This window comes from Corapipo altera, unplaced genomic scaffold (genome assembly GCF_003945725.1).
Source record: "Corapipo altera isolate COAL_440 unplaced genomic scaffold, ASM394572v1 119, whole genome shotgun sequence".
NCBI lineage: Eukaryota > Metazoa > Chordata > Aves > Passeriformes > Pipridae > Corapipo > Corapipo altera.
This window is the reverse complement of record NW_020884985.1, coordinates 1464247-1486613: the sequence shown is the minus strand read 5'-3', so window position 1 is coordinate 1486613 and position 22367 is coordinate 1464247. Positions and strand designations below refer to the sequence as shown.

General features: G+C 37.5%; 2 protein-coding genes across 14 annotated transcripts; one reads left to right on the top strand and one right to left on the bottom strand.

The window, feature by feature from the left end:
• Positions 1–666: 666 nt before the first annotated feature.
• Positions 667–6454, top strand: PRPF38B (pre-mRNA processing factor 38B). Of its 4 annotated transcripts, none has more exons than XM_027666084.1 (5): positions 667–797; positions 1086–1237; positions 1321–1381; positions 3898–4121; positions 4380–6454. In XM_027666084.1, exons 1-5 carry the CDS (start codon positions 786–788, stop codon positions 5233–5235), a joined length of 1305 nt encoding a protein of 434 aa, XP_027521885.1. In that variant the 5' UTR covers positions 667–785; the 3' UTR covers positions 5236–6454. The 4 variants fall into 4 exon arrangements, with proteins under 4 accessions (XP_027521885.1, XP_027521888.1, XP_027521886.1 ...); XM_027666087.1 differs by lacking the exon at positions 667–797 and adding an exon at positions 3184–3254; XM_027666085.1 differs by lacking the exons at positions 667–797; positions 1086–1237 and having other exon boundaries at positions 1338–1395.
• FNDC7 (fibronectin type III domain containing 7) lies at positions 4142–22294 on the bottom strand. 10 transcript variants are annotated; one of them, XR_003531398.1, is made up of 14 exons: positions 22041–22294; positions 21566–21584; positions 20216–20473; positions 18681–18935; positions 17766–18026; positions 16987–17238; positions 15362–15616; positions 14409–14666; positions 13720–13974; positions 12578–12832; positions 11774–12034; positions 11057–11212; positions 10604–10667; positions 4142–4482 (listed from the first exon to the last, which is right to left on the bottom strand). XR_003531398.1 is itself a non-coding variant. In XM_027666060.1 (14 exons), exons 1-13 carry the CDS (start codon positions 22101–22103, stop codon positions 10630–10632), a joined length of 2460 nt encoding a protein of 819 aa, XP_027521861.1. In that variant the 5' UTR covers positions 22104–22294; the 3' UTR covers positions 4142–4482; positions 10604–10629. The 10 variants fall into 10 exon arrangements, 9 of the variants coding, with proteins under 9 accessions (XP_027521861.1, XP_027521866.1, XP_027521869.1 ...); XM_027666060.1 differs by having other exon boundaries at positions 11183–11212; XM_027666063.1 differs by lacking the exon at positions 4142–4482 and adding an exon at positions 9729–10189 and having other exon boundaries at positions 11183–11212.
• Between the last annotated feature and the right edge of the window lie 73 nt (positions 22295–22367).

Below are 22367 nucleotides of genomic sequence, written 5' to 3'. Positions count from 1 at the left end.
ATTTCAAAGGCAGCACAGGCAGTTTTGTGGTTCTGAACTTGTTTATGACTCTTATTGTCAAGTTTTAGAAATGGTGTTGGTTAACTGTGTGTGTGCACTCTTCTCTAAATGTGTCTCACAAGATTTGAAGTGAGCAAATTTACTCGTTAGTACTTAGGAACCATTTTACCTAAGAACATCACTGCAGCCTACAAGAAAAAACACTGACTTTTTTTATTAAAATACTACACTTTATAAACTTCATTCTTTTGTCCTAACTGTAGGTGATAGCAAAAAGAAATCTCTGGCTAAGCTCACTGCTTAAGTGAGACTCATGAATGTGAGACGCTATATTTTGACTTCTGTAGCTCTCAGCAGCAGATATCACTAAACAGTTTAAATAAAGGCAGTTGTTTAGTCACCCAAGAAAACTTTAATGATGGGCTTTAATCATAAAGCATTTGAAAGTACGTGGAGTATAGAATAAGCATGGATGCTTCCTTTGGTGTTTTGGGATTTGTTTGTTTTAAACTTCAGTCATGATTTTGGCTTTAATTTCTTAATGTAGTTTAAAAAGCAGGATGCTTTGCTTTAATGACAAAGCAGACTTGATCTTGAATTTCATAGAAGACAAACTTTTAAGATTGGTTTATGATGTCCATTGTTTAAATCAGGTTTGTACAAGCACCTAAACATTATGGAGGTTGCAATTGTAATTTACTTTCTCCTGTCCCCCACCTCCCTTTCAGGTTACACATGTTGAACCATGGGAGAAGGGCAGCAGGAAAACCGCAGGCCAGACAGGGATGTGTGGAGGGGTAAGTAGAAGTACGTGCCTTCTTAAATTTTTCTGTCTGGTAAAGAACTTTCCCAAGCATAGTTCAAACTTGCTGGTATGTTGACATCAGTCTCTGGATGTAAAAGTATTTATTACAAAGAGTAGATATATTCCTCTTGCTTCCAAAGCTGTGGATGCAGGTAGCGTTACTTTTTCCACATAGCTTTGTTTGTAGATTTAATTATGTGTTAGTTCTCACATTCTTTTGAAGATTTGGGATAATGTCTTTGACTTCGTGCATCCTCACCTACCTTTTTGCTTTTGAAAGGTGCGTGGTGTTGGAACTGGAGGAATTGTGTCCACTGCCTTTTGTCTGCTCTACAAATTATTTACCCTGAAACTCACTCGTAAGCAAGTGATGGGCCTTATAACTCATACAGACTCTCCATATATTAGGGCTCTTGGATTTATGTATATTAGGTAAGTATCACTGTTATCAACTAACGACTGTTTTAATATGCAGAAAGCTGTATTAAAATTTTACATTTTTTTTGTACTTGAAGGTACACACAACCACCTACAGATCTATGGGATTGGTTTGAATCCTTTCTTGATGACGAAGAGGTATGTCGGCGAGGGTAATAATTTGTTTTCTTTTGTTTCTTTTCATGTTCCTACTTTAGGTTTAAACATTGTTTCATAAGGTTTTCTGTAGTTTGGCTGTTGTAACGTTCTGTTGTTTAATTTTATTAATTAGTGCAGGAAGCAGGTTTGAGCTCGGACATGGGTTATTTTTCTTAAATGTCAAAGATCTAACAGAATTTTTCGCTGGTTAGTATGTGTTACTGTGTCAGATTTACAAAGCCATGTGAAACAGGTGTACTAAATCAGAATTCAGACAGCAGGCTGTGTGTGGCTTCTGTACATTTTTCAAAGTCTTATCTTAAAAGGAAGGTGTAGTACGTCACGAGAATGCTAAATTTATATTATCTATTTATTACTGGGATAGGAGAATTGATGCTGACTTAAAAGAGCGGGAAGTGTATAGTAGAAACCAACATTCACCTTGGAAAATACTGCCAAAAATCTCAGTGGTTATTATTCATGTCCTGGAATAACTAAACCCAGGATTTCTCCAGAGGAGAAGCAAACAGCCTGATTATGGCATAAGGTTCCATTGTTAATGTCTTTGGGGACAAATAAAGAAGATGATTTGCTCACTGAAATCCAGTGCAGAGGCTGCATTATTATGCAGTCAGGTGGGAGAATACCTTTGGTATCCTAGTCCTGATTTATTGTTTGGGGAAACAGAGTAGGGAGTTGGTGGGTGACGCTTCTTGGGCTATGAACTTGAATACACAGTCTGCTACGTACTGCTGCAATTTGTATTTATTGAGCAGGTTTTTAAGTTACATCTTAGATTTAAGAATGGAACAGGAAGGATCATCTGCCCTCTTCAGTGTGACAGTATACATCTACTTCAAGAAATTCCAAATGCTGTAGTTGCAAATGATGTCCCGATATTTGTAATAAAAATAGTGTTAATTATACCTGTATCTGACTGCAGTGAACAACTTCTTTCATGCTAAGTATCAAAAACACTGTGCAAAGGAAACAGCTATTATTTCAGGTAAACCTGTGCTATTCTACATTTTTAACAAAAATCAAAACAAATTTGAACCTTGATTGCATCTCTGTGATCTCCTCCTTCTCCCCCAGGTGGGGTAGTTAATATGAACTCTCCTCTGCAATGCTGGACTCTAATTTATGAGAAGAATTGGGGTGGCTTCATTCTCAGGGTCTCGTAAACTCAATGTAGACTTAAAGAACAATAAAGTGATCACAAGTGCATTGCATTGTGCAAGTCTTAACTGGTTCATTATACAAAGGATATTTTTTATTTATACATTTTAGTTCTTGCAGGTATTGGTTATCAAGTTGTATTTGTTTCTTGTTTAAAATCTCCCAGTATATTTTTGGAATTAGTGTTTGTTTCCCAGCTGCTATCAGTAGCTTTGTGTTACGTGCTTGGGGCTGCTTAAGTTTCTTACCAGTCCTGGTCAAACTCTATAGGATGAAGCAAATTTTTATATATGGAATTATTTAAACCTACAGGATTTTTTTCCCCCTCCAGTTCTTAAATATGTGGAAGCAGTTCATCTTTTGTCATGCTGCTGTGAAAAACTTCCCAGGATACAGAGTTACCTTTCAAAATGCTTCTTATGTTTATTTTGTTTAACTGTACGTACTCTCCAGGTGCTACGTTTAACTCCTTTTTTTCTTCTTTAGATCTCTGCAGCGATTATATTTGGAAAAACTGTATATCTGAACACTTAAATGTGTGTGAGTGCAAGCAGTTTTACGTTTAGATTTTCTCTTCCTGTTTAGATAACAAATCTCACTTTCCTTGTGTGCTTGCACTATAGGTTTGGGACTGACAATAGCTGACTAACATGTCCTGAGCTGTGAGAGGGCATAGCAAGAAGGCCTTCATGCGGTAATGACCCTTTTCAGAGACAATGGTCATCATGGATTATGCGTTTCCAATTATTTGTTCATTTATTTATTTTTTTACATATTTCTAAATTAGAAACCTCACTGCTTCATGGCAGTTGGTTTGCTATTGCTTCCAATTCTGTTAGGATGCCATTTTGTACTAGAGGTTTTTCTATGATCATTTTTAGATAGGCAATGATGTAGTTCATAAATGATTTAGGCCACAGGGTTGGGCATGATGGTACACAGTTGTACATCCACAAAATGGAGTATTAAATGTACTTTCAAAGGACTTCTCAACATTTTGGCATTGAAATAAAATACAAGATCATACCACATAACCAGACTGTGTAAGGGGATTTTGCGTTAATCTCTTCATCGACAGTCCCTTACCATCCAGATGGCTGCAGGATTAGTGTGTGCCTGCATGCATATATATTAAGTCCCATTCCCTGTCTGTAACATACTGCCAAATCCAAAGGGTGCAGAGTTTGAATTTTTTCTAAGGAAATGTATTAGAATATGAGACAAGTAAACTTTCATAATCATGAGACTTCAATAGGACAGTAATGTAGAAACATTTTTTTTTTAATCGGTAAAGAATATTTTTGACCATCAGGATATTTTTTGCTTGTATTTTACAGGACCTGGATGTGAAGGCAGGTGGGGGTTGCGTTATGACCATTGGGGAGATGCTTCGTTCCTTCCTCACAAAGCTTGAATGGTTTTCCACCTTGTTTCCAAGAATTCCTGTGCCAGTCCAGAAAGCTATTGACCAGCAAATTAAAAGCAGACCTAGAAAAATCAAGAAAGAGGGCAAGGAGGGAATGGAAGAAATCGAACGGCATGCAGAACGTAGACGTTCAAGGTCATATACACATTATTTTTAATGTTAAAAGTTTAATATTGAACAACTTATTACCAGCAACATCTTGTCTTTTCACTGGGTTGGGTTTTAAGGCAACAGGCAAAACAGTTTATGGATGCTAATGGATTAAAATCATCACATGATATTTGGTATTTAAGATGAAAAACAGACTGTGTACGTAAAGTATAAATTGAAAAGGAAAGATGGTCTCTTAACTTGAAAAATGTGTTTCACACTGAATATCTTCTTTTTTAAAAGGTCTCCAAGACCAAGATCGATCAGTCCCCGGAGGTCTCCCAGAAGATCCAGAAGCAGAAGTCACCATCGGGAAGGCCATGGATCATCTAGTTTTGACAGAGAACTAGAAAGAGAAAGAGAACGGCAGAGATTAGAACGTGAAGCAAAGGAGAGAGAAAAAGAAAGGCGGAGATCTCGAAGTACTGATCGTGCACTGGAACGGAGGCGAAGCAGGAGCAGGGACAGATACAGAAGCCGTAGTCGAAGTCGTGACAGGAAAGGAGATAGAAGAGACAGGGATAGGGAGCGAGAAAAAGAAAATGAACGGAGTCGAAAAAAAGAGAGAGATTATGATAAGGAAAGAGGTAGTGAGAGGGAAAAAGATCGATCTAGAGAAAGGTCAAAAGAAAGAAAAAGTAAGAGTGATACAGAAGAGAGAAGACACAAGGATGACAAGGATGAGAAGAAACACCGGGATGACAAGAGGGAGTCCAAAAAAGAGAGAAAACATAGTAGAAGTCGAAGCCGGGAAAGAAAGCATAGGAGTAGGAGCCGCAGTAGGAACACAGGTAAGCGCAGCAGAAGCAGGAGCAAAGAAAAATCAAGTAAACATAAAAATGAAAGTAAGGAGAAGTCGAATAAACGAAGTAGAAGCAGAAGCAGAGGAAGAACAGATAGTGTTGAGAAGTCCAGAAAACGAGATCAGAGTCCCAGCAAAGAAAAATCCAGGAAGCGTAGCAGAAGCAAAGAACGTTCCCACAAACACGATCACAGTGATAGCAAGGACCATTCTGACAAACCCGATCGCCGAAGGAGCCAAAGTACAGAACGAGAGAACCAGGAAAAGCAAGAGAAAATCAAAGATGAGACTCTGTGAATTCTTTCAGAAGTGGATCACATTGAATCCTATAAATGTTTGATTAAATCCTGCTTATTTTTTCTTAAAGTTGAGATTGTGCAGTAGTTGATGAGCACTCTTCTCCAACCTCCCTCTAGGCTGCAGATTGTCATTTCCTATTTTGGGTAGGGAAGTGCCTTTGTAAACCCATTCAATGCATTGACGGTTTCAAACCATTTGTTTAGTTTAATTTGTAATGCAGAGATTGTTTTTGCATTTTTATTGTTCAGATGTTTCTGAAATGTACAGTCTGTACATATGTCCTGAAAATGTTTTAATTCCTTTGGCACAGTTGCCATGTTGGTTAAATTTGTATGAGGCAATAAACTGCCACTAATTATACTTCCCTTTTGTAGACGTGGAATTATGGTTTGTATCCTGAAGTTAGCATGGCTGTGCTTTATGTAATAGTATGGCTTTTAGGGATGGATTTGGAATGTGTACTATAGCTGAGATATTTATGTGCATACAATGTACATTGAGGGCTGCAGATTTAGAACTAACATTTATGTCCACTGTACCTGCTGTTTTCTTCAAAGCTTTGTATTATGTTGATCACCAGTGGTGTTAAATTAGTGGACTTTCAAAGAGATAGTGGTTTTGATGCAAGGATTTAGATGATGTTGGGGCTTGTTTAGTAATTCTGTAGAAAGGCTACCTCAAGCGGACACTGTAAAGGTTGACAGATGAGTACCGTAGCCATCTATGCATTTTATTTGTTTGAAAAAAATCCATGTAAGCTTCCTTTTTTTTTTAAGCACAATTTATCCATTTGTGGTCTTTTAATTTTTTTTTTTTTTTCAATCATCAGCTGCACTCTGTCATTTATGATAATCCTGGGCTAATAAAGGCATTTAAGATGGGAAGAGGGAGGTAGGAAGAAGAAAAATGTTACAAAGGATTTCAGTTTCAAGCTTCCAAAGCATTTTTATAAGTCTAAACATTTAAAATATGAACTAAATAACAGTGTCCTTTTTTAAGTCATATTTTCTACAAATAGTAAGGATCGCAGTTCATGCTGAACATTTCATCTGGCAGATTTTTTTTTAAAACAGGTTGTTAGAAGCAAAAACCAAAATGGATTATAGAAGAAAAATAATATCATTACAGTCCAAGTCTATTTGATAGATTATTCTGATGACTTGTATACTAAGTGAGGAGAACCATCTGGAATAAACTCTCAATTAATTCCTTTGTATTGAGTGTCAGCTTTCCCCTGCATGTTCATTGCCAGTTGAAGAGTGTTTCGGTTCCTCCACATTTCTTTTTCAGATCAAGTGACATTTTGTATGAATAAGGGATTTTATGTAATAAGTACTTTATGTGGGACATGTAGCAAACAAAGAAATGCTGCAGCCCCAAAACAGGAAGAACATGAAGTGTGACTCATGATGATGAAGTGACCTGAAGGTAGAAGGTAGAAATAAATTGATAATTGTGCCTTTTTGCTTCTGTGTGATGCAGGTCATCTAGGCTTTTTTTTTTTTAACATCCAGGAGAAAACAGTGTTTCAACTTCTAACAGTACACTTCATTCTATAGTGTTCCAAGGAGCAAACTTCATTTTTTCTTCCTCCCTGCTCTAATTTTTTTCTGAACTATCAGTTCAGAAACAGTTCCTTTGTCATCGTGATCCTTAGTAATCAATTAATACTGATGTTGTTGAGGTATTGTCTGTTTATATTTGTGTTACCTGATTTTAAATCTTAGCTTGAAACAAAACTTCAGCTTCAACGAAGTCACTCCCTTGCAATGTAAAACTAAACTACTGAGCTCTCATTTAATATGGGAGAAAAACTGTACTGGCCATTTAAGGAATACCCTGTCTAGTAGATTATTAGAGCTGTCTTTGCAGTCTGCCAAGTCAAAACAGTGAGGACAACTTTATCTTGTTTGTGTCTAGGGGGCTTCTTTTGGCCTTGTTTTTAAAAACCTTCAGTTTCTGAAGCAAGTACACTCTTAGGCAGAGAGGCTGCAAGGCCAGTGTTCTGTCAGGGAAAATGGATTACTGATTTCCAATTGTTCCTTCAGGGCTCCCCCTCCTCTGCCATTGTTGGGAAATACAGTGAAAGAATGGTTTATTTGCGGGGAAAAATACAGGTATTTGAGAAACACAGTCTTTGACCTGAAAGTGGAGAAGGGCTGTCTTACTACAACAAAGATGGTCAACATTTTGGTACAGCTTGTGAAAAGACCAGCCCATGCCAGTACCTCTTACAAGTGCACTAATTTGAGGACTGTGCTTTTATTTTCCAATAAATAGTACTTTTTGACTTCTGGATTTAATATGATGCATATTATGTACTTGAGTTAGCAGTGTAATGGATGGCACAATATTCATAACCAAGACCCATGAAAATTACTTCAACAAGACACCTGTCTTAAGTTATCCTTGGGATTTAGTATTGTGCAGCTCTTGGGTTTGGATCCAGGGCCTCTAGTTCCTTTTTGTCTTTCTGATATAATTTTATTTCACATGACCTTCCTTGAAACCAAAAGGAACTGGGGCGTGAAAGCAGCTCTGGTGAGCAGTGGTAAGTTCAGTGGAGGTGCTGGTGCTGCCCACTCTGCTGCAGTTGCTGCAGTGCAGCTGCACTGGGCATTCAGCTCAGGGCATTCGGAGAAAATTTCTGCCAGTTTTAATTGGAGGCATGGGAGTTACCCCAGGAGCTGCTCTCTGACAGTCTGTGCACTCTTCAGTTCTCAGGGTAAAAGCACAACGACTGAAGCACTGTGAACCCAAAGTTCCCACAGTATGCCACATGTCCATAGTTACCTAGCTGGGATAGTTATCCCTTGGGAAGCCTCATCTGTCTCTGAAATTTCCCGTGGCTCCAACGGTAAGTACTGCATTAGTAATGTTTCTAGTCTTGTACAGTATACAAATTCCACCCTTAAAGGGAACCCGAAGCAATGAGAGAACTTCTGCTGCTGTTTGAGCCTTTTGCACTGCTATGAAGCCCATGTACCTTGTTGGTTTGTAAATCTCTTCTTTCAAGAGCTTAATGGGGTTGGGTTGCTCGGGGCTTTCTGTTAGGGTTTTTTTTGTCACTTTGGTGAGGGGATTTATTGGTGCTGGTTTTTTATTTCATAAAGACCAGAGGTTCATACTAGTAAGTAGTGTAGAAACTACATCTATGAAAACACTACATGTCATTGTCCATTAAGTCAGCATGACCCATAAAAAAGCATTTACTTCAGTCTGGAGAAAACCTGCAACTAATCCTCACCAAAATTTTTTACTCATCTGAGTGATTGCCAGTGCCAGTTCACATATCAGCAGTGTTAATTACTATCAGACAATGCCTAATGCCTGAGGAACAAGGCCTGGAAGATATATGCAGCCACAGCAGGAGGTGTGGCTCTGGCTCAGTTTGGTTATGTTGCTTTTCCTCCCTGTTTTGGTTAATTGTGTACATCTCCTAACCATTTTTTTTTGAGCTGAATCAATGTGTTTTTTCTTAACATCATTACTCTTCAGCTTTTTCCTTTTTTTTCCCCCCAACAGACATGCAAATAATACATTCTGTTACACCTATGCTTCTTTTCAATTATAAAAGTGAGGAGAGCTGATGAAACAGCATTGTCCTGTTTGTAGTGTGCAATTTTGAGATGTTAAGGTTTGTATGCCAGGAAGAATTGAGAAAATATACACCAACAGTTTAAAAAACATCAGAATTACTGTTAGAGCATGGAATTACCAGAATTGTTTATGCGAGAAGAAGAAATTTGGGGCCTGAACTTGATTCTGAAAGAAACTGATTGCTTTTGACCTCTGAAAATCCAGTTAATAGCAACCTGGTTAAACACTTAAGCCTTGGTGGCAGTGTTTCACAGGGATGTTTCCAAAGAAGAAATATTTAAATAAAACCTTTGAGGAAGAAAGCCTTTAGCAATAATATTTTTTTTCAATTAATGAGAAAAGTTGCCAACTGTTTATTAGCTAATGCAGGGCAGTTTCAAATAACGTTTTCTAAAGAAAGACTTGTTTGACCATGACTAAATGTAGATGATGTTTTAAGAAGCAACATATAATTCTTGGGCCATCTACAATCAATGTATTGAAGGGTGAGAGTCCTGTGAGATGATTTTGTGCAGGTGATCAGAAGCAGTGACTGAGATACCTAACACAGCTGTGTAAAAATGCCTGTTGTCTTTGGTTACCTTTGTACACTCGAGTTTCTGAAGACTCTTTTTGTAAGATTACATGTGTTTGTAGAACTGTTGACCTTGAACTTATTTTCTGTGTTGGCTGAGAAAGTAACCAGTGAGGAGTATGAGAAAAGGTCCTGCCTTTTCTGAAAAATGGGAAATTAAAATTTTAGTAATATCTGTCAGTTCTTCGTTAGCTACAGTGCAAAGCAAGTCAGTTGATGTGAAGAGGACATTCTGTTTACCCCTCATGAGTCACCTCTCAAAACTGTAAAGGAAGAAACTTTTTTTAAAATTTGAAGTAAAATGAAATAGCCTTGGAACACTCGATTAAGCCTCGAGCTACTTTTGAGTGGCTCTACCTGAACTGCTGTTGCTTTGTTTTCTTTTTTTAAGAAGTTTAATTTCACTCTCTTGATCTTTATTTCAGCCTTATTTCATTGGTACATTAGTTCTGGAACACACCTACTGATTAATAACGGTTCTTGGAAGAACTTTTAAAAGTGATTGCTTGCACAGAAAATGATAGTTCAAGATTAGAGCCATCTCCATCAAGTGTTCAGCTGCATTTTAAAAATGATCTTGTCAGCTGGGGCTCAAATTTGATGTCCTGGATTACATCTCAGATATGACTAGCTGTTCAGCTTCCCTCCTACCAGTCCTGAGCAGCTGTGAATGTTGCCATTAAGCACAGATGTTGTCTTTCCAGCTTTAGGGAAAGAAAGACTGAAAGGAGCATTTAGGGAGAATGGTATTATCAACAACCTTAACATCCAGGATAGCTGTAGGTAAATAGCAGCAAAAAGGAGATGATAAGCCTTGGGGGGAAAAAAATCAGCAGTGATTTCTTACCATTCCTTTGAGACAGGAGCAGTAAAGAGTGCAGAACACTGGTAATTGTGTTGAAGAGTAAGCAATTTTAGCTGGCAAAGAGAGAAAGTAAATGGGTGCTAAAGAATATCTTGATCAGTTTGTATTTTGAAGGCTTTTATGGGGAACTATAGGATAGTATTAGAAAAGGTTTAATGAAGCAAAAGAGGGTTATTACAAATGGAGAACAAATCAGTATTGATAGTAGGAGTAGACAACATGAGCTTTTGGAGGTAAATATGGATTATCTCCAATCCCAAAGATTTAATCAGCAGGAAAAGTTTGATTAATACATCATAATATGAGCTGCAATTTTTGTAACTTACCTCCTTATCTGACCCAGAATTTTCATTTAGATGTGTTCTGCATTGCTCTTGCCTCTATAAATCACTAGAAAAGAATTTGGAAATTCAATTTCAGTTATGGAAAGGCAACTGTTTTGAGAAATTTTTCAGTGGCTGCTTTTGAAGTTGTTTCTAGCAGTTTACATAGGCAAATAAAACACAAGGCTATCCTGTTTAAACCCCAGAAGAAATAAGGTAGAATAAGTTGAGGTAAACCACATTTTTTTAAGCTTTTTAAAAATAAAAATCAGAACTGCAACCTCGTTTAATTTGTAATGGGATATGGTGAGGCTATAAAAGATAAGCCTGCCTTTTATTTTGTGCTATCTGATAAATAGTAAGTGTTGTGACTATGCATGATGGTATACAGGCCACAGTATAGATAAGATTATGGGGTTTTTAATTATACATTATAAAATGGGGGGTAAGACAAACCTGCATAATACTAACAGAAGCCTTGATGATCAAATTTATGTTATATGCATCTTATTTGAAGTTAAACGATGTGAACATATTTTACAAACTTCATTAATTTGTAATGAATGTACTATGTGCTCTTACCCATTCCAAGAGAGCTTCCAGAACAGGTTACTGAAATGACATGAAACAGTGGTATAAGTGTGAGGTGTGAGCTCAGGTTTTGAGCTGTGAAACATTATTAGTCTGTAGTATGTAGTCCATCTCTACAACTGTGCAATCCCATCAGATACCAGTACTTTTAAAATGGATTAAATCCATGCCCTAGGAAAGGAATCCCAAGGTAATTACTACCCCTTTAAACAATTATTACTTCAAAATGTGCTTAGGAGTGGTTCATAGAAATAATTGTTTCTTTACTTAAAAAACATCCATAAACCAAATTCAAAAACAAACCAAAAAATGCTCATTTATTTGTTCCTATATTGTAACCACTCCTAACCTTCACCAAGATACAGGTGATCAGAGTTAAGAGGACCTGTGTAGATAAGTATGCTCAGTCCCAAAATGCTCCTGTGAAGTTCCTGTCACAGATATTGCAAGACAGCACCCATGAAGTTTACTCTGTAGTCAACACTAGAACATGCTACGTATACCTACATAACTTTGGATTATATTTTAACCATCTAGAATGCATGGACAAAAATAGATCATTCAAAGAAATTTAAATTTTACCTGAGTATATTTTTTTAGGACAGAATGTGAGCTTCAGACCCTTATCAGTAAGTGGAGCTACCACTACTGTGTAGACATCCCCACAGGGTATCTCGGTGATGTCGCAGTGACTTCGACCTGTGCTGGGGGTACAGGTGAAGTTGCCTTTTGAACCATGTAAATCAGTGCTGTAGTTTATTGTTTCATCAGAGGCTCGCCAGAACACCCTGATGCCATTGTTGCTCAGTCTGTATAGCTTCACCCCAGAGGGGCAGCAAGCACCTAATAAAGAGAGAAACATTAATAAGCAAATTTTGTGAACTCCTAGAGTGCATTTTAAACCAAATTACTATGATTATCAGCATTTCACTGAGAAATTATTATTTCACAGAAAGCCAAAACAATTCTTGAACTGAACTAGGAAAGAAAATGTTTTATCAGACTCATATTATGGAGCTGGAATTCAGCCATTTTACATGTTGGAATATTGTTGCTCTTACCTGGCACGAGGCCTACCTTAAAGTGCCCAGAATCCTTTTGAGGTCTTTAAAATTTAATTATGCCATAGCATAATTTAAATTAAGAAATTGATTCTGGAGCAATGTTATTAAAACTTCTTTATATGGCCACCTGATGGCTGTCATAAGAACAGGTTTTAAATTATATGAAAATAATCCAAAGTACATTTATTTAGAAGAGGGAGCTGCAAGTGTACTAAGTATGTACTGAATTTCAGTTGTGCTATTTGTATGAGACCAACAGTATACAAAGTATACTGAGTATACTGAGTCTTTTTCTTCCCAAGTGCATTTACAATTTACATACTGGAAGAATATCCCTGATATGTGCAACTGGATGTCAGACCCGTTTCACTAATTGCTTTCAGAGACATTGTGTAGTTGGTGCCACATGTGATACATCCCAGGAGACAGTAGTTCTGAAGAGTGCGACACTTTGCCTGTCCTTTTGGAGACTCCAGTGTTGTTACATATGTCTGTGCACCCTTCCCAGCAGACCAGCTGATATTCGTTACAGACTGTGTCACTTGAGTTAGTATCAGGTCGTTAGGGCAACAAGGAGCTTAAAGAAAAGAAAAAATAGAGAAGTCAGTTCTGGTTTGGAAGGTATTTTGTTGGGTTGCAGCCAGAGTTGTACATGATCAAGAGCAAAGGAATGAAGAAGTGCATACTTCTCAGGCAAACACTAGCATGCTGAAAAATACTTGACATTGCTGGCAAGCTTCTAATAAACAGACTGTCAATACAAGATCAATTTGTCTGTAACAGTGGGTTATAATACTGGAATTACTACAACATGATCATTCACCAAGATTCGAAAAATTACTAAAATTTTTCATCAGAGTATCAGAGTACATGTGATAATTAAGCAGGGTCTACCTCTAACCCTCAAGTCATATAGCTCAGTCCAGCTCTGTCTTTGTTTAAAGTCTCTTCCTCTACTGTAAAAGATGACTGCAGCCAAACTGCCTGTTAAAAATAGACCCTGGTGTACATTAATTGCTGTACAGGGCCTGGGGATTGTCTGGGTTAAGTGGTAGAGGACAAAACTGTTAGAAAATTAATAGCAGGAGTGGTGGGTAGGATGTGCTTTAATCTGTTCTTTACACTGCTTATTTGTTGATGTGGACATTATCTCATTGCTTCTCCTAGTAATATTAAATATCAAAATGCTGACAAAGAAGTTATGTATTACATTAGTGGCTTATGTTATTGCATTCTAGTTAGCTGTGCCACAAAATAATTGGTTGCACTAAGGCTTCTCAGTATGTGGCAACTGCCAAGTGATCATTCTCACACACACAAAGATACAGACAGATTCACACAAAGGGCATCCAGCAACAGGTAGTACAATATGCGCATACTGTAATTAAAAAAAAAAATCAAAGACATATAAAGAGTCATAGAACTATTTTAATATTGTGCTGCTAACATACAATTCCCACATACCTGTCTCTAAAGGGACACTGTAGCTTGGTAAGCTCTGTCCTGCTGGTGATCTTGCTATAGCACTGACAGAGAAAGCAGATCCACAGGGAAGATCAGTTAAGGTACAGGAGCTTCCAGTGCTTGTGCAATGCCAAAGTCCAGCCTCTCCTCTGGCAGTGACAACATATGTAGCGTCTTCATTGTTAGATTGCCACTGTACACTGATTACAGAAAGACCCTCCTTTGAGACATTTTTAATTTCAGGACTGCAGGGAGCTGAAATATTTCATATTAACAGTATTTAAACAGATTGTTTATACATATTATGTAAGTTAGACATGATAATTAACTTCCAGTTAGAACTAGCAAACTACTTGGAAAAAGTATATGATCCTTATATACTTACACCTGGTGAGAATTTAGACCTTGTGACAGAGCTGACAACATACAGAGTTTGTGTAGAAAACCAGAGATAAACTGTAAATCTGATTTTCAAAATATTGGAGCTGTCAGAAGCTTTCAATCCAAATCTGTTTTTAGGTCCCTGCTTACAGTAAATTTTTAAAGACTCCGTGTTTTGGAGGGTTGTTTTTTTTAATTTTTATCAGTTACAGTAAGTTAGCATTCCAGTAATGCATTTCATCCATGAATCACTGCAGTGCCTAATAATTATTTCTCCTGCTAAAGGAAAACACGAGCGATCACGGTACCTGTTGCCACGTGCTTGGGCGCACATGAGGTGTTGCTGCCCCTGGCCTCGCTGAAGGAATGAACGGTGATGTGGTAGCGGGTGTTGCACTGCAGAGCTGACAGGGTGCAGGCCGGGGCCGTGTCATTGCAGAGCACCACCGTGCTCCAGGCGGCAGCTCTGGTCTCGTACAGGTCGGCGCCTCGGACAGGAGCCCAGGTGACCCGCACGGTGTCGCTGGACACAAACACAGCCCTGAAGTCGCTGGGGCAACAAGGAGCTGGGAACAGATGAGGCAGAGGGGGAAACTCGAATGGGAATGGGAAACTGGCATGAATAGGAGCCTTGTTTCGTTTACCTATGTGCTTCATGTCTTAAATCTCCAAAGGTGACCAATACTGTGCAAACAGTCTCATGAATCCCAGACTTATTTCCTGAATTAATTCAATGCCCCTCCTTCCAAAATCAACACAGGACATCCTAGTGTTTAGGTCAGACGTAGGAATTACATATGTCTTTGGTTTAAGCTTTAAAAGCATCTAGAGGTTAAATAATTCAAACAACATTCTTCTCAATTTCCCATTGAACTGGTTAATCTTTTTTTCATTTTCCAAGTATGAAAACTCTCTATGAGGAAGTTTAAGATTTTGACACACCATTCCTGAGGTAAAAGAAAAGAACTAAACAGGACTAGAGTTCAAATGTTACACCAGGGCTGCGAGTTATTCATATGTCCTTGCCTGACTGATGATTGTGAATTGTTAAACTATTTTCAAGTTTGTATGCACGTTGCACTTGACTACACAAGTTAAATTTAATGGCAACGGGAAGTGTTCCTTTTTTTCAGCCAACCTTTGTGTGTTTTGCCCAAAATCTGAATAAAAATAGACGTTTAAGTCGGTATCTTCCCATAAAAATGTCCATAAACACAGTTAAAGGATCCAAATTATTTTGCAAAAATAAGTGGCTACTTACCAGTAGTGTAATTGAATACATCACCTAAAGGACTCTGCCCTGCCTTGTTATATGCAAAGACACTAATGAAATAAGTGAAGCCACAGTCTGACTGGAAATAACATTGAGTATATGATGTGTTGCAGTGCACTTCCAAGCCATCATCACTCTTCACAAAAACCACATAATAATGACCAAAACTGACGCTAGACCATGACACCAGCAAGTGACCAGGTTTATCCTCTTTAATTGATATGTTTACTGGTGCACAAGGAACTGAAAAAAAAAAAATTAAAAAAAAAAAAAGAATTGTAACGACAATATTTTTATTGAAGTTACACTTTTACGTAGTAAAGGAAAATCAGGAATATACAGAATTATTCTATTCAGTTTCTGTCTTGTTCAAGCAAATAGCAATATTATCTGCATTTACAGAGGGTGCTACTTACATTTAGATGACAAGTGGGTATGATTTTTACAGAACAAAATAGATACTATCTTCATGTTTTACAGAAACAAATTCTGCGTAAGGAGCCCCGGTTGAACAGTGAAAAAACCAGTGACACTAGGCAGTATTTCAAAAGGAACTGGCACAGTGTGTGCTCACAAATAGTCAGTTGGGATGGTAATTTTAATACTAGCTTGAATAACAATTAGCATCCAAAAGCTTTTATGTGTGAAAACCCTTTATGTGTTTGTATGAAACTCACTGGCTGTGTCTGAGTAGAACTGTCCTTTGCTTAGGTTCCCTTTCTGGTGGCATCATGTCACATTAAACTGCAAACTCTATGGCTTTTGCTTAAATAACATTTACTTTCTTTCTAGTTCAAAGAAGTGTGGCTTGCTGCTATTAGAATAAATGTACATGATCCAGCTGGAGCAGTGTTGGCTGAGATCACAGCCCACAGCTTAATACTTGTCTACCGTGTAAGGCTCTCTCATCCCATTAGATCCGCCTCAGAGTTGCTCACAGAATTGATCTCTAACTCCTATCAATGAAAAGTCAAAATGAGGCAGGTTACATCAAATAACTAAGTAAATAGTGTTGTGTCTTTAAAGTAACATGTAATAAAAGAAATGGTTTAGATTTTGATTACATGGGCAGTTTATCTAATAGGTCAGGAAGCAATAACCTCTGACATGGCACTGGTGCTGTAGCTGAAACAAGCGAGCTTCTGTTCTGGTGATGGTTGATGGTTTCTTAATTTAGTCTAGTGGTGCTACTTTGACTGAATGTGGTTTTGTTGACCTCCTTTCTAAGTAAAAACTAGACTTGGCCTAGAACAGTTTTCAGCCCAGAGGCAATCCTTAATGCCATTTCCTCACAGACCTGTTATTCCTTACATTAGTTTTACACTCAGAAAATTGACTATACAATATGTACTTCTAGTAATAGGAAAATGGAGGCTTACTGTTTCAGCTAACAATATATACACCATTGCAAGTTTTTCTTACAGAAATATGAAGAAAGTTTAGGCTCTTATCCCTGAAATAGAAAAGAATATGGCACCATTCATGCACAAAGGTCAAAAGCAGAAATAACTATTTGAGAATTACTTGTGAATTGCAGTGGACTAATTTGCATTTGAAATTAAAGAAATACATGTTAAAATGCTATAAGCTATATAAGGATCAATGACACATACTAGTTTTTAAGCTTACTGCATCAGTAGGTTTACTGGATCCAGCATCATTGTATGCTGTGACAGAAACATCATATTCAGAGCTGCACTGGAGGGATGGCACCATGCAGGAGGAGGAGGATGTGTTACACTTCAGTTTCAAGAGTCCACTGGAGGCTGTGACACTGTAAGTTAGAGCTCCTTCTGTTGGCATCCAAGAAACTCTTAAAGCACCACTATTAAAAGCTACTTTAACATCCGCCGGTGCATTAGGACCTACGGTATATCAGTAGTTTGGAACACATTAATACAACTTAGATTATGGCCTACAGACATGAGCTTTTTCATAATTTGCAAACTAAATACATTTTTTGTGCAGACCTTACCCTCATTCATGTTAAAGTGACATTTTTTAAAAGAAATAGTTCTAGTTATACACTGTCACAAAGCTTTTTGCTGAAACTCCCTGCCTTATTTGAATATTTGCTTCTCACAGTTAGAAAAATCCTCAAATCAGTCTAAACTTGTGTAATCTTTATCCACACCTGTCCTGGGTACCACTTTAGCGACAGTTAATGGTATCTTTGCCTCAGTAATATTTATTAAACATAGTCATGTCATCTGAGGTTTCATAAACTTTGAGATGGGGCAAAAATGATGTGATCTGGAAATCTACCCAGTGTACCTTTGAAAAACATAACACAATCATACACACACATAAATACTTCCTGCTATATTGTTGCTGTTTTGGTTTGGGGGTTTTTTTTAATGCTCACTTGGTTTCAGAAAAGAAAATTTCTTACTTGTTCTTTGGTTATATGTGAAATCATCTCCAGGCATCCCATTGGCATTCCAGGCATAAGCCTTGATAGTATAGAGAGTTCCTGGATCTAGATTTGTAAATATCAAGGAGGTATTGGTGGTGTTCTCCCTCAGCATTCCGCCCAAACCATCTGACCTCATGAGTGACACAGAGAATCCAGCTGCCATATACACAGCTTTCCAGCTCAGTGCAATGGAGTCACAGCTCGGAGAACTGACAGACAGAATTGGAGCAGCCAGGACTGTAGAGAAAGAACAAAATCAAGCTTTTGGTTTTTCAGTAGTACAGTTTGAAAGGGCCAAATTTGAAATGAATACAGAAATGAATATAGAAACAACAATCACCAACTCTGAGAGACAAATTCAGTGACAACAAAAGCAGAAAAATAAATGGATGCCAGCTTGATAGAATAAATACAGAAAGTGATTTGTGATACATCAATTATTATATAACAGGTTTTGTAAAATGAATGTAACTCATACAGAAAGTATGAAAGGTTGTGAGTGTTGAAGAATGAAAATCACCAAGAAGATACTGCATTTCCTGTCCTTTAAGTTTTACATTGTCTTATTATTTTATACTTTTGGTTGTTTCTTCATTTCTTCTATTCCTTCAAGTTATGCCTTTTGTTAAAGTAAAATACATATATTCATACAAATTCTAGTAAAACTCCCAATTGAATATTTAACTTAAGGTCCTATCATAAAGTAAACCATTAATTCAGACTCTTGTCCTGGTCATTAAGTCAAATGCCTGAATTCTAGTTGTCAAAAACTGAAAGGAGAATGTGATCAGTACAATTTAAAATGCAAGACTATAATAATTCAGGACTGGTACATGCATGAATGCTTTATAATAACATTACAGAATTTGAAATAAGAATTTTAAAGTCCACCTGTTTTTGCTTTTCTGAAAGGTGAAGGCTGGCTTTTTCCTCCTGAATTTATAGATCTGATAGTGATTCTGTACAAGGTGGCAGGTTTCAGCCCCATCACTGTGCCTGGAGAATTTTTAACTACAGTTTCAATGAAGGAATCTCCATCTTGTGCAGTCAGCATATAACTAGTAGCCCCAGGTACCGCTCTCCATTCCACTGTGATACTGTTGCTAAGTTTTGAATAAGCTTGGTCAATAACAGGTATGTCTGGAGCTAAAATGGAAATAATGATAGACATGCTTAAGTTGGGGAGCTGAGCCCTGTGAAATGCTGAGTGCTGTGAACATTCCACACAGACAAAATGTAGGACATCTAACCCCCTGCTCAGAGCAGATACACTTAAGACTCGCTATACTCAGATATACACTCACTGGAAAAAAGATAAAATGAAGGTGTATCCCACATAAAATTAAGAAAAGGAATGTAAAATATTTGGGACAAAGTATGCACCTTGAGGCAAACTTACTCAAAGCAAGGCAGCTCACCTGGGATTTGGGAGACCCAGGAAGTATTACACAGCTATTTAACTGAGCGTTATGTCTGCTCTCTTAGTTCCAAGCACCTTATCAGTTACAGTCACACACCCTATGTTGCCCCACTTGTAAAAATGGTAACAGATATTCTGTCTGACTGTGCCTGTGGAACATTTGCAGGTGGGTCTTTCGCAATCTTTGAGTAAGACATTGCACTATATTTTTTTTCCTTTTAAAATATTGTCTTTAGTAACCGTGCATAAAAATTTCTGTGCAAGAAATGCATGTGCAAGTCTAATGGAGTTTTTTGCCTAACAGTCAAGTAGAGAATATATAGCACCTGATGTGTATCGGAAATGAATTACACAGCATTAATCATTAATATCTCTTCTTCCAAAACTAAGCTAGCAATAGACATTTTGTTTACATTTAGCAGGATAAATACTTCTACTTGTTTACACTTACCATGATAAAACACCTCTACTTTTTTATGTTCAAATTTTATTGTAATAATTAATTTCATAAGAAACATTCAATTGGAAAAGTAATGGCTATTTCTCAAAATTATCAGATAAATTATTTTAAAAACAGAATTTCAACAGAATATTTTTTCAGTTACATTTCAGTGATGAAATAAAAAAGGATTTCTGTTTATGTAGATTCTTTCAATATCCATCAGTGACTTACATGCTACAAGTCCTTTTGTGAATGAAACAAAATTACTGTTTAGCAGTTCTGAAAAATGTATAAATAGCTTCATGTCTGCTTTTGTAATGAAAGGGTAGGTGATTTAAAAAGCTGCAGTCTGAGCAAGCTGTGCATGCCAGATCAGGAAAACTTGGAACAAGATGAGAGGAGAAAAGCAGCTAACCATGCTAATGTTGAACTCAGTAGGAAAACCGGCAAAAGGCTTCAACAAGAATGGCAGATTTTCCCTACCAGTACAATGAAACATCAAGGATGAAATCCCAGTCATACAGAGGACAACGGAAATTATACTTCCCAGTTTCTCTTACTAACCTGTTGACTGCATAATCTGTGTTTCTGCAAGAATAATTCCATTCTTGTCAATGGCTTCTGCTTGTATAGCATAAACAGTATTGGGAATTAATGAAGTTAGAGTTGCTTTAATTGTCACATCACTGAAATGAGCCAGTAATGAATGGCCTACAGTATTCACAGCTGTAGCTGTGACCCTGTAAGAAGAGGCTCCTGAAAACTTGGGCCATCTGAGAGAAATGCTTTGCGATGTCACATCATATATAGACACAGAGAAACCTAAAACCCCAAAAAAAAATCATTATCAGAAAACATTTCAGTCATTCCTGAATTTAGTTAAGTCTTGACAAGAATATTGTTCAGTGCCTTATCAAGCATCTATGTGACCTAATTTTCAGACAATAGAGATTCTGCTGAATTTGGAGTGCTATTTCCCTTGCTCACTTTTGTAATCCTTTAATTACTGTAATAACTGCTGCTCACTCTAATAATATCATGCTGTGATGATGGCTATTTTTCCTAAATTCCTGATATGCTGTAGTCTAATTGTTTTAAAAAAATACCATGTATAATCTGTATGTGACTATACAAGCAATGCCAACACTATTCCATAAATAAATAGGATCAGTTGATTTGCTAATCATAAAAGGAATGACAGTAAGTGTCCAGATACTGCAACATGTCCACAATGATCAAGCATTTAAGGCTCTTGAGAGTGCAGGATATGCAGGAATGTACTATTGCCAGAGAGTGCATGAATGCTGAAAGCATTTCTTGTAATCTTGTAACCTCTTCTTTCAAAAAACTCAATATTCACATTTTAAGGTGCGAGGACCTGGAGGCACAAAATACAAGACTGTGGAAAGTATAAAGCACAAAACACTGGAAATATTTGTGCAGGGGAGAGTGTGCTTCTCCTGGTGTGGTTTTTTTGTTTGGTTTTGGGGGTTTTTTTGGAAGGAGTGTGGTGGCATTTTCTTTTGGTGATTTTTAATTTTTATTATTAAAATATGTAACAATCAATTTGGTGCAAATGTGGGGCAGTTTGAATCCTATTTGTAGCACGGTTATGTAGGCAGTGGACAGCAGATTTGTTCATCTGAGTCTTCTCTCTGGTTCACACCAGTGTCTAGGTGTAAGTCTGAATATTTGTGCAAGTCCCCAACAGAATTGAGACTCCTGAAAATGAGGTTTAAAATTTATAAAGATATCAACATAATTTTTTAAAGCTGAATCAAACTTGAAAACAATTTTTGTTTATAAAACTGCTAGAACTTACAGAATATTTTATTAAAAATCACAAGTGTGTGTTTTCTTCAGACCCATTAAAAAACGGGCAGGCAAAACCAAAATACCATTTTGAAGATTTACCTGTGTTAGCTGAAAAGATCTGAAAAGGAAGATGTAAAAAAATTAGAAATACAATGTGAAATATTTTATTTGGAAAATTAAAAACCTAAGAATGTTAACTGCAACAACAACAACTTAAAATACTATGTTTTTTAACACATTTTACTGATATGATGTATTGGCTTAGATTCTTTAAGCATGGAAAGAGTATGCAACCAATGAGATTTGCTACTGGTGTCCAGATTGTACTGCTTCTTCATTTTCATTTTCCTCTCTAAATCTTCCTATTGATCCCGTTTCAAGTTGTTGAAACACTTTGAAAGGCCTTGAATCCTTTTATTTTTCAGTCACTTGCAAACAGTGCGAAAGTGTAATAGTAACTCAATACCAATGTGGAAGCATCTGCACCATAGTCTCCATCCTAACTTTTAGTTTACATTTACAGAGTACAGTATCATCGTTGAAAACAGCTCTAAAGCAAATGAGTTGCACTCACCAGTTCTAGGCAGTTGAGAAGCAGTCCAGTAAATGCTAATGATTTACTTTTCGCACCACGCATCTTGTCAGAGCTTTGTTCCAGCCTTCCCACGGGGATGAGCCGAGGCCGATCCCTGCTGTGAGCAGCTCTGTTTCTCGCCAGTGCTGCCACTGCAGGGTCGCTCCCCGGGACAGAGGAGGTCGCGCTGGGCTGAGCGCTCCTCCCCGCTGGAGCCCAGCCGGCCACCGAACCCTGGGGACACGGGCCGACACAGCGCCTTCTGTTACAGGATGCAGTCTCTGTATGGGTTATACAAAATTAATGAAATAATTAAGCCCAATGTAA